General features: G+C 38.0%; 1 protein-coding gene across 3 annotated transcripts in view; it reads right to left on the reverse strand.

The window, feature by feature from the left end:
- The window catches only part of LOC120525115 (probable cation-transporting ATPase 13A3), a 127,905-nt gene that overhangs the window by 18,882 nt on the left and 96,802 nt on the right, over positions 1-12,221 (reverse strand). For 2 of the 3 annotated variants that reach the window (XM_039747137.1, XM_039747136.1), the window contains 11 exons: positions 10,721-10,852; positions 7,014-7,093; positions 6,762-6,804; positions 6,432-6,541; positions 5,118-5,214; positions 4,816-4,888; positions 4,416-4,593; positions 4,064-4,260; positions 1,410-1,498; positions 1,012-1,092; positions 694-783 (listed from right to left, as the gene is read on the reverse strand). In XM_039747137.1, coding sequence (XP_039603071.1) covers positions 694-783; positions 1,012-1,092; positions 1,410-1,498; positions 4,064-4,260; positions 4,416-4,593; positions 4,816-4,888; positions 5,118-5,214; positions 6,432-6,541; positions 6,762-6,804; positions 7,014-7,093; positions 10,721-10,852 — 1,170 coding nt within the window. The remainder of the gene's footprint in view (positions 1-693; positions 784-1,011; positions 1,093-1,409; positions 1,499-4,063; positions 4,261-4,415; positions 4,594-4,815; positions 4,889-5,117; positions 5,215-6,431; positions 6,542-6,761; positions 6,805-7,013; positions 7,094-10,720; positions 10,853-12,221) is intronic. The other variant, XM_039747139.1, reaches the window with a different exon arrangement.

The following is a 12,221-nucleotide window of genomic DNA, read 5'->3' on the forward strand; positions in this document are numbered from 1 at the left end:
ATCACGGAAAACTGAAAGTTGGCATATTATTTTTTGCTACCTCTTTCAATTACAATCTCCTGAAGATGGGAAGAAAGCTTAACAGTAACTTGCTCCTGAATTCTTTTCAAAGCTAGGGAAGCTTCCAAACGCCGCCTTTACCCCAGAAAACATAAATATCAAATAAAATGAAAAAACCTGCATTGCCCTCCTGCCTGTGTCACACATTTTTTCAGCGGTCTTCTTCACAAACTCAAAGACTATTTGCTATGAGCAGTGCACATATTTGTAAGTAAGTATTTAATCATTACTAGTAATTATAAAAATTACACTGATACTATTATAAAAATCTCAACATAAATATTAGATAAATATCAGCACAGTCATCATGATATGAAATGACACAAAACAAATACTTTGAATTGCACTGTAAGGCATACTGACAATGAACTGTTTTGGAGATAACATAAGAATTCATGCAATTTTATACCCAGCTCTGCTTGTACAAATTTTCATAAAACATGATTTTGGGATAAAGATGTGTATATCCCCCATTTCTAAAGCATTCTTTTATTTTCTCCCCTTAGGCCTTTTAATGGGAAGCAGGTCCTGAGCTAAATTGGGCAAACAATTACTTTTAGGCACTTCTGCAAGAAGTACAAGGGGTACTGAAGTCATAAGGGCTACAGAAAAATCAGCCCTAGTGACAGATACCTGGGGGTAAGGGGCAGCCACTCTAATGTCCTCTCGCTTCTCACTGTAGACAAGGCGCAGCCACAGTTGGCCGGAGTTACAAAGACAGCTCTGTCAACAAGAGGTGGGAAAGGGAGGGGTGGGGGACAGGGATGGCAAAAAGAGTATGGGGTTATAACATAACACAAGCAAAACCTTTCCTTTCCTACCTTGAGTGAAGAAAACAAAAAAAAAACAAAAATAAAAATAAAACAGAACACATACAGAACTGAGGCTTCAACTAAAAACTGAAACCGAAACAGTGACAATAAAAAATGTAAATTTTTAAGTTTAACTCACTTCAAGAAGGAGGGCCAAAGCAAGATTGGCAGCAATTATTAACAGCATGGTAATCCGCCACTCAAATGGCACACATACAAGCTAGAAAACAAGGAAGATGCAAACAGTTTTCACTTAGTGCTGCAAGTACACTCCCTCCTTTTTTCTTTTACCCAAGTGCAACATTTAAATTAGACTGCTGTTTCTTCTTGTCTATTTAACGTAGGTTTACCAGTGTCCACTATCCAATATTTACTGGATCTACCTTTATTTAAGAATACTTTATAGCAATTAGGTTAACAAACCTTTTTCACAGGTTACACCAAGCTAGTTCAATGTCTTAGAGTTTTTCTAGTTGTAGATGACATAAAACCTGCTTCTAGATTACAGTCACTTTATTGCAAAGGATATACACTTACCTCAAAGAATTCTTCAAGAGCTGTGATGGGATAAAGCAGAAGGAAGAGGATGAAAGTATACATGACCACAATGCAGCCAAGGAACAAATCTGAATTGAAACAGATACACAACAGATATCAGGATACATTGGATATAGAAACTTCAGAGCACATAGCTGTTCAAACCAAATAATAGGATAATATTAGCCCATCTGTCAGAAGATTGAAACTCAACTAAAAATGGACCTCACAACATGATAATGACCCTAAACATAACAGGAAATCCACAAGTGTTCTGGAACCGCCTAATCCGAGTCTGAATCTGAATCCCATTGTGTTGTGCTGTGTTGTGGAGGGATTTGAAAAGGGCTGTGCACAGAAGGCATCCCTCAAACATTGCACAGCTGAAAGAGTTCTGCATTGTGGAGTGGGGAAGACTTTCTGCTAGTCGCTGTCAGAGACTGATAGGCACTTACAGGAAATGAGGAGGCAATACCAATTATTAGAGCCAAGGGTGGACTTACTTTTTCCACAGATGGAAATGACGCATCCGTTTTCTTTTTTGTTGAATACATGTCAAATACTGCAGCAACACACTCTGCCAGTGCATACTCCTCAACCTGACCTTTTTAAAATCAAATTTTAATACAGGGGGTCCTAGGGTTACGACACAGTTCCATTCCTACAACGGTGATGTAACCCAATTTTAGTGTAAGTCGAAACACACCCTAGCCTAAGTAACTTAACCATCCTAACACATTTGCAAAATCACAATCTAGAACATAAACAGAATGTTTCTAGAACACAACTAAACCACAGAAAAAGGAAAAGGACATAAATGTTACTGTAGTAACAGAAAAAAATGAGTGTAAAAAAAATCCTTACATTTATTCCTTCTGACGTCTCAATTTTTTAAAGTTTTTATGGGAGTGAGCGTTGTAAACTCGAAATGTCATATGTCGAGACGTTGTAACCCGAGGACCCCCTGTACCTTAAATCACCTTTACCCAAAGATATGGTCTAAATTAAGATCAAATCTTGATACAATATGTCCACACGTTAAAAAAAAAAAACATTTTGTGGGGTGTACTTACTTGTTTGATAGTATTAATTAATAATCACAGGACATAGTTATAGAAAGAAGTAAAAGAAACATTTAAAATGAAAAACATCTCTCTATCATAATAAAAAAATCTTGGGAAGAGAGACGAGACATGACTTTCCCAGACAGACGCTTTCACATCCCACGAGACGAGACTTTGTGCCAAGAGATTTAACCACGCCCGGGGCTGGATATAAAAGACAAAGAGTAGATGACAAAGTAGAACGTCGTAAAGAATTCAAAAACGTTGGCACAATACACATGCAGAGCAGGTTAGAGATAATGGAAGTATGAAAATTCAAAAGTCTCAAAAAATGATAGTAAAGATCGCATTAGTGCAAACAAATGGAATTTATTACTCTGTGAAATAACAGAACAGTGAAAAGAAATCGAATATATTGTTTGGATTTAAATTAATCGAAGACTTGTAGATCATCTAATTTGTATGGCCATCAGGGAAAAGTAGTGTTTCTTCCCAATGAAGAGGCGTATCCGCGAGAATTAAAAGATTTGTTGTTTGGTGAAAGTGAAATCCCGTGAGAGAAAATTTCAAGCCCCATGAGACAAGACTTTATGCTAAGAGATTTGGAAAAGTCGGACCCACATCTAAAACATTTAACACCACGCACACGGTTCAATCTTTTCTCCTTTGTGTGAATGCTATTTTCAGACACAGTTCATGTAGAGAGAAAGAAACGATATTCACTCAAGGGCAGTTATATGTTGCATTGTCACGATGTAATTCCAAACACGGAATCAAAATTCAATGCGATATTGATGAAAAGGTAAAAGTGAAAAGAGACTGAATATATGGACATAGGTGATATGACAGAAGCATGTAGACAATGTTTGGCTTTAAATTTTAAGTCGAAGACTTGTAGATCATCTAATTCGTGTTGCCATCAGGGAAAAGTAGTGTTTCTTCCCAATGAAGGGGCGTATCCACGAGATTTAAAAGTGTTGTAGTTTGATTAAAGTGAAATTCACATACACGAGCGTCAGAGATGTGAAGTTGCTGGCATGTAGTTAAAAAAGATTATAGCTAAGAAAGCTAAATAAGATGTAATACAACTATACAATGCGAACAGTACACATTTCTTATATTAATCACAGTAAACATTCCATATGACAGGTTAGTATCAAATGTTGACTTCTTTCGTCATTAAAAGGACCTTATTGAGTTTTAAAGAGACTGAGAATTATTAACTCTTTCTCCTTGTATGTTTGGCTATCACCATCAATGAGTACTTTGAGCTCAGCTGGAAACAGAATACCAAAACTGAAGTCAGCAACATGAAACTGCTGTTTAATAGCATATTATGTTATCCTTTTTCAGCAGTTGCAACAGAGACATCTACTTAGGATGTAGATTCAGTTATTCTCACAAAAGAGTCTCTTTTCAAAAAGAATCTATATGGTTTAATATCTCTGAGGCCTGTCAAGTTACTAGCTGTTCTGTTTCTACAGTTTTGCAGTTACACTTACATCTCCCTGGCAATAGTAACACTGTCATAGAAGAAAATTGGTCATAAATTGTGGGAGAGAGTGAGGTATTAAGTATAGTAAAACTTACAGTTAGTATAGATGGGCTGTCTAAAAGGCTTTCCTTTAGAGAATGTCAGGGCCACTGTCAGATACTGGCAACAAGAAATGAAGAAGAGTGTTGTGTTCTCAAAGTTTTTAACATTGTGCTCCTCTTCCTCTTCTGTCGTATTATGAAGGGTTGTATTCCAGGCCCACATGTCCTCTGATACATTCTCTCTGCAGACGCTAGACAACAAGAGCAGTGTGCTTAGCAGGTAGGACCTCACTCGCAATTACCACTTAAACGTAGGGCTACAACAGGCTATGAGATACTACACAGGAAAGAGAAAGATCTTTGAAAGATCATTTTAAGAGAGCTGACTAGCAGCTGAGGTACTTACTTCATGCCTGGTTGCCAAATAGAGTACCACTGCTGGGTCTTCACTAGGAGAAAGACCCACACCTGAAATCCCATACACAAAAGAATCTGAATCACTACAGAGAGAAGAAGCTGGGCAGAGATCAGGCTGGATGGGGGCCGCTGGCGTACAAGCTCAGTCCATGCAGGATTTAGACTCACTACACATGGAGGAAGAGAAGGCAGAGAGAGAGAGGGGATTGGAATTTTGTCTTGTATCTCGCAGTGTAATGACAGCCTGTGTTGCAACACATATATTTTTATTTAGTGACTCAAATTGTTGAATTGCATGCCTCTGCCCTAAACACTGCAATGAGTGGATTATTAAATGTAAAAGCACCCCAGAGCAAAAACTACAATCTTGTCTTTTTCAAAGTACTCACTGGTGAACACAGCAGTCATGATAATAGCCAGGTCGATGAACAGGTACTGCCTGTCACCCATATTACTCAGGATCTGAAACACAAGCTCACAAGAATAAGTTTGCAAAACATACATTTACACTGACTCACATGTCAGTCATAAAACAGACATGCACATGTATTAAAAGAAAGACAAACACGTATGTGATGTTTTTTCTTGCATTTTAATATCAGGAAGCTTAGCCCACAGTGTTACATGTGAATGGGATGTCCTCTTACTCCAATGTCACTCTTAGTGTAGCTATGTTATTTTCCACACTTACTGAGTAGAGCAGCAAGACGGTCAGATACTGAATGATGCTGTAGAGAGCCATGAACTTGAAGACACAGAAGGAGGTAACAAGTGCTGCTCGGCCCTCCCTACAAAAAAAACAAAAACCCTTTTCATTTCACTACACTCAAAATATCAGTAGGGGTGTACACACTCTCTCACACACCATTGTTTCATTTTATATTTATGTAAACATACTATACCTGAATGAAGATTTGTGTTTCTCCAGTCTAGCTCTGAGAGACACTCTGTCTACTGGTTAAGTTCCTAAATGTCTAATTTTGCTAATTACTGTTTAATACAAAGTGAGGATTTTTGAATTGTTTCTATGTGAGAAGAAACATTGAATTTGTGCAGCTCAATATCTATTCATAAACAATACTTTCTGATAGTAACAGTATATAAACATTTTATTAACTATGCAATTATCAATAATAACTTATTAAATATATTAACTATCACATTAACAATAATTTATTATAAAAATAACATGTTTCTTGGAATATAAAACAATAATAACTAACATATGTTAAAAAATATTATTAATTGATTCTTATAATGAAGACCTAAACTGACATTTTGCTGAAAAGCCAAAATAAAAGATGGTCAGGAATGGACATCTTCCTTGAAGAGGTAGACATGAAGGGACACTGTGGCAGCAGGTCTCGTTTATAACTATGTCTGCTAGAGCTAACACATAGCAGTACATAGCGCTGTGCCAACTGTACTGCCCACTATTCATTCAAAGCTGACCTTAAAATGTTTTACTGGTTCACAACCAAGTTAAAACACCTAAAGGTTGCGTTTTTAACTTCCTTACACACCAGACACTGAAAGCCAAAAAAAACACGTTTTTTTAAATAGTAATACTATTCAGAAAACAGATATGAGCATAGTTCAACGACAACATCATGTAACAATGAACGTAACAAGACAGGGGCCAAATCCTTTTTTATGGTATTGTGCATCAACCATTTGCACTAAAATATACTAGCACCAATTGTGACATCGCCAATACAACTTAGAGCATAATCATTGATACTTTTTCAATTAATTTATGGTTTTATAGTCTCGGCTTAAATAAAACTATTAAAAATTAAAAATAAAAATGGGAACATCATTAATATATATATATATATATATATATATATATATATATATATATATATATATATACACATATTTATAAATATCTTAGCAAACTGTATTTTGACTTAACTGAAAGAGGGCTAGAGGAGCTACACCACTTTATCAACAGGGAAGGGTTAAGTGAAATGAAGCATTTACAGAAACAGCAGCTCCTTACCTGATGAGGTCTGGCACACAAGAGATGTCAGGGGTCTTTGATGTGAATGGGGAGGCAACGGAGGCCTCAAGCTCAGAGAGAGAGATGCCAGCGTGAGCACGCTTCAGAGCCTGTGATGGTCAGAGATGAACAAGCAATGACATCAGACAAGGAAAAGAGCAAAAAGAGTGAAGAAAGATGCATGGACTGAGACATACTAAATGGGGCCAGGCTGATAGACCTAGACTGGGGGTGGGGATGTAGGGGTGGGAAAACATAGGTCAGACAGATGCAACAGCTCATAACAGTAAAGAAAAATGGTAACATAAAGACAGACATTTGGCTTCTTACCCCACAGTCATTGGCCCCATCGCCACACATTCCCACATAGTAGCTGTAGACAGAAAAAGACATATTTATTTTCAAAGCTGTGAACAACTGGATATTCTAAAGGTGTGACCCAGTTATTAATTGGGACAGAGAGACTCCCACCTCCAATGTCATTACAACTTACTCAGGCATGCTTTCTTGAGTTAGTCAGTCACTCTTGATGCTGAAAAGTAGCAAACAACTTGTTCATTACCTCTTTGATTGGGTACTTACTCCACTTTCTGCAGAGCCTCAACAAGCTGAGTCTTCTGATCTGGAGCCATTCGTGCATAAACTGTCCCACACAGAAGCAGCTGAATAAAGGGAGAATATTAAGAATGAATCAAGCATCAGCTTATTGTATCCTCAACTGAACTTTGTAATACCACTTTACAGAATAGTACAATACACAGTGGAACCTTGGATTGCGAGCATAATTAGTTCCGGAAACGTGCTTGTAATCCAAAGCACTCATATATCGAATTTCCCCATAAGAAATAATGGAAACTCAGATGATTCGTTCCAGAACCCAAAACTATTCATATAAAAATGATGAATACAAAATATAAAGTAAAAATACATAAAACAAATTAACCTGCACTTTACCTTTGAAAAGAATCATGGCTGGTGCGAGAGAGACGAGAGAGAGGAGGGTTATTGTGTATTGTATTCTCTCCTCTGTACTCAAATGTGACACTCAGTGCCACGGCCCACCTGCCAAGTTGTTTTGCCTGCCTAAGGTAAAGTCATCCCTGATGGAGGATTGCAGGAATCGTGGGAAAGAGGGGTCCTTTCATCAGATTAGCGCTATTTCAGCTGTGGAATGGCAAAATGGGGGAGGCAGCTTGATGGATGAGGTCTCCAGGATTCTAAACAAATCCAAATGATATTATTTGATATTATCTACTGTTAAATTCTGCTTCGTATTTCTAAAATTTTTTATTTTTATACTGTATTGAGGATTTTTCTGCTTTGTGTATTGTATTGACCCCCTTCTTTTTGACACCCACTGTATGCCCAACCTACCTGGAAAGGGGTCTCTCTTTGGACTGCCTTTCCCAAGGTTTCTTCCATTTTTTCCCTAAAAGGGTTTTTTTGGGAGTTTTTTCTTGTCTTCTTAGAGAGTCAAGGCTGAGGGGCTGTCAAGAGGCAGGGCCTGTTAAAGCCCATTGTGGAACTTTTGTGATTTTCCGCTATACAAAAAGAAATTGTATGGTAGTGTATTGTAGGTCGGCTTTCACTCTAACTAATGGAATCACTGCTATCTGTTGGCTCGCTGGAATCTTTTTCTTTTTTTTGCGCCTTTAACAAGGAAACCTATCCAATGACAGTTGCTTTTGCCTGAAGAGTCACTACACTTGGACACAAAATTAAAAAAATGCTTTACGCACTGTAAGGTTTCTAATCCACCCAATGGGACGACATGCAGAACAGCATCCCGAAGAAACCACAGTGCTGTAGCAGTTCGCCATAAAAATGAATCCGAAAAGATTGCGGACATGCTGTAAGTGCCTGCCGTTGATGGGTGATACAAGGAACATTATAAATGCAGGGCACAGTATTACTTGGCCACTAACCTGGCCATGACCCTGCCTGAGTGCTGTGTCTGTGTATAGGAGAGCGGCAGATCCCACTACAATAAATAACCGTGCTATTCCTGTTTCACACTGAATAAAGCTGGTGTTGCTAAAGTACTGAGACTCAGCTTTGTGTTTTGGGGTGCAAGACAGGGACTCACACATTCCAACACACACACGTGGTCACAATGCTGTAGTAAACAGTATACGCTCGTACAGATGCTGATTATATGGGTGAGACACACCGACTGAGGCCGAGAATGGGAGACGATTACCCACAATCCCGCAGCAAAAGAGAGAGAAGAACCATCAGCTCAGTTGTGATCATGTTAACTTGATCATGTTTATCAAGTTAAAATTTATTAAAAATTTTAGGTTGTCGTGCAAAACACTCGCAGACCAAGTTACTCACAATCCAAGGTTTTACTGTAGTACAAAGTAAAGATACTAGCTGGGCTATAATGGTCTTCAAGAAGTGTTATTAGTTAACCACTCAGATGGAGCAACATGATTGCAGCATGTAAATTTAGAAATCTTAAGACACATTTCCACTTTTGGACTTCCAGAGTCCTAAATCAACGACAAATTTCCAACCTTTAAAAAATCATTCCCCCTTAATCAATCTATTTTTTCTCTTATTATTCTGTCAGCAAGATCAGATTTGAAAAGGATTAATTAGTTAGGATAAGAGAATTTGGTTACATCATGATCTGCTTTTGGCAACCTTATTCAATTCTTTTAGATAATGGACTTAAATGAAGGTAATGAAAATTCACAAACACATTAATAAGCCAAAGCCTGAGAGAAAGCGCTGAAACAACAAGCAGCAACTACATTTGATGATTTCTCCACATACAGTGGAATCAGAAAGTTTTCAGACCCCGTCACATTACACACTGTATTGTGTGGTAGATTTAATTTTAAATTGTTAAATTTGCCATTTTGCCAATTAATCTACACTCAGTAATCCATAATAACAAAGTGAAGGTATGTTTTTAGAAATTTTTGTAAATGTATTAAAAATTAAAAACTGAAATCTCTCATTCACACCCTTTGCTTTAGCACTCCAAATTGTGGCAGAGTTCATCCTGTTTACTTTAATTCTCTTTAAGATGTGTCTAAAACCTGATTGGAGTTCACCTGTGGCAAACTGAATTAATTGGACATCGTGTAGAAGGTCCCACAATTGACATTGCATGTAAAGACAAAAACCAAGGCATGAAGTCCAAGGAACCCTCTGTAGACCTCTATGATAGAATTGTGGTGAGTTAGAGATCAGGACAAGGGTTAAAAAACATTTCTAAAGCTTTGACTGTTCCCAGGAGCACTCCGGTCTCAATTATTGTGAAATGAAAGATGTTCAGAAATACCATGACTCTTCCTGGAATTGGCCATCTGAATTGGATAAACTGAGTAAAAAAGAGTAAAAAGGGCCTTGGTCAGGTAGGTGACCAAGAATCCAGTAGTCACTCTAGCAGGGCTTCAGAAGTCACTTGTGAGACTGAATAACCTGTTGGAAGACAACCACCTCAAAAGTGCTACATTAATCTGACATCTATGGTAGAGTGGCTGGACAGACGCCACTCTTGAGTAAAAGACCTATGACAATTAAAGGACTCTGACAGCATGGGGAAAAGATTCTCTGGTCTGATAAGACAAAAACTGAACTCTTTGGGCAGAACTCATGGTCAGAATTGAGGAAAAGATGAATGCAGCCCAATACGAAATGGTCCCTTGAAGAAAATCTGCTCCAGAGTGCACTGGTCCTCAGATTAGGAAGACGGTTCACCTTTTAGCATGACGATGACATGAAGTACACAGCCAATACAATGCTGATATAGAATCAAATCTAACAGAGACTGACAGGATCTGCCAGGAAGAATGGGACTCCTTCCAGGCATGCAAAGCATGTAGAGGCTTACCCAAGAGGACTCACTGTTGTAATTGCTGCCAATGGGGCTTCTCCAAAGAACTGAATTAATGGTCTGAATACATATATGAAGGAGAGATTTCAGTCATTGATTTTTAATACATTTGCAAACCTTTCTGAAAACATATTTCACTTTGTTATTAGGAGTTATTGAGTGTAGATTGATGGGCAAAAATGGCAAATTTATCCATTTACAATTAATTCTACAACATAATACAGTGTGCAGAAAGTGAAGGGATCAGAATGCTTTTTGAATCCACTGTATATTTGTTCTCAAGTACACAATGCAAGATAATCTAACAATTTCAACACTAAGGTCTACCACCCTGGTGAATCAGCTTCTGCTCCCAGAACAATCAAAACTAAACCAATTTAACAAGATTTATGTGTACTTTCCTCGGTGGGTTAGAAACTGACTGAGGAAAGTTAAGTACCTTGGGCAGAAGGTCTGGAAAGTGGTCTAAGATGACAGAGAAAGTCTTCCCATTCATTGCAAAATGATAGCTGGGCTCAGCTGGGCTTTGTTCGGCAGCTTCCAGGTCCTTCAGTTTCCTCTTCTTGATTAACTGCTCGGAGTGATAGAGAAGGGGTTAGTTATGAATTACAAATACATTTTTGATAAAGAGGGAAAAATGTGAAGCTTTTCTGTTTATTAATAGTAACACATTTGCCTTAGAAAAAGGCAGCAATATGCACAAATTTAACACAGACTTATGGAGGCCATTCTGCAAGTTAAACACACTAATCATTATTACCACTGCTTGCTAGTTGGCCTTATGCTTAGCTGCTCAACCTCATCAACAGAAATGTGGATTCAAACCACTTACTGTACCAGGAGTCACTCCTTCTTGAAAGGCAGACACTGAAAATATTTTAACAAGCAATGAAAATGTGAGGTAAATATTTGTATCGAGAATTTATTTATACTGATGATAACAAACATGAAAAACAGAAGGAAAAGAGAGAACATATAACTTGCTCATGAAGCAATGGACTACGAATAAGAGCAGAAGGTAAAGACTTTCACCAGCTGTACCAGTTGCTTGAAATGACACTAAAGTGATGGCATATTGTATAGCAAGGTTCTCAAGTAAACATCTCTGAAGTCCACTGCCCTTCTGCCAAAAATTACATTTACTTGGCTGAGCCAACTTAACACCAAAACTGCATTTAAGCAGTGTTGAGGGCCTATTGTTAATTCACTGTAGTGACTGAGCTGTTGAAAACTAACAAACACATCATGTATGTGCTTTGCATGCATGAAAGCCATGGCCAGTACTGAAAAGGTTAAAGATTATCACAAAAACAGACAACTCCATTCTGACTGGGCCAACCAATTTTGCTTTATTTTACCAGACCACACAAATTATTTGCTCTTTGTGTTATCTGATTATAGTCGCCTGCTACATGGCAAATAGAATGCAGGACTTAGAAACAACTCAAAGCCACTTTAGTGACAATCAGCCTTCAAGATCTGAGAGTCGTAAAGAGGTTACCAGTTTGACTGTGGTTCATCCATAAAACTACATCTGCAAAAGAGAGCACAACTGTGGCATAACCATGTGCTTCAGGGAACGTATCTTTTTTAGCATTGGCTTATTTAATACAATTGCGTGCAATGGAAATGGTTTTAGAAGTTTTAAGTCCCGATAAAAAAAAAACTAAGAAAATGGTTGTGGAGCTGTTGAGAGGATTGCCTGTCTTTTCCGCTCTCAATCTAAAGAAAACAGATTTCATGTCACTCACTACTGACTCATCTTGTGAGAGGATTAACACAGAATAGCTGATTGTGTTTCAGAGACTTCATTTTAAACAGGAAGGTTTTTGGGAAGACGTTTGCTCTGTGTGTTGTCATTGCCAGAGTTCTGTCCATAGTTGGACAGCACTAGGGCTTGGCAGGCGGGCTAGCATGTCACTGATAGTGTAGAGTGGCAT

This window comes from Polypterus senegalus, chromosome 3 (assembly GCF_016835505.1).
Source record: "Polypterus senegalus isolate Bchr_013 chromosome 3, ASM1683550v1, whole genome shotgun sequence".
Lineage (NCBI taxonomy): Eukaryota > Metazoa > Chordata > Cladistia > Polypteriformes > Polypteridae > Polypterus > Polypterus senegalus.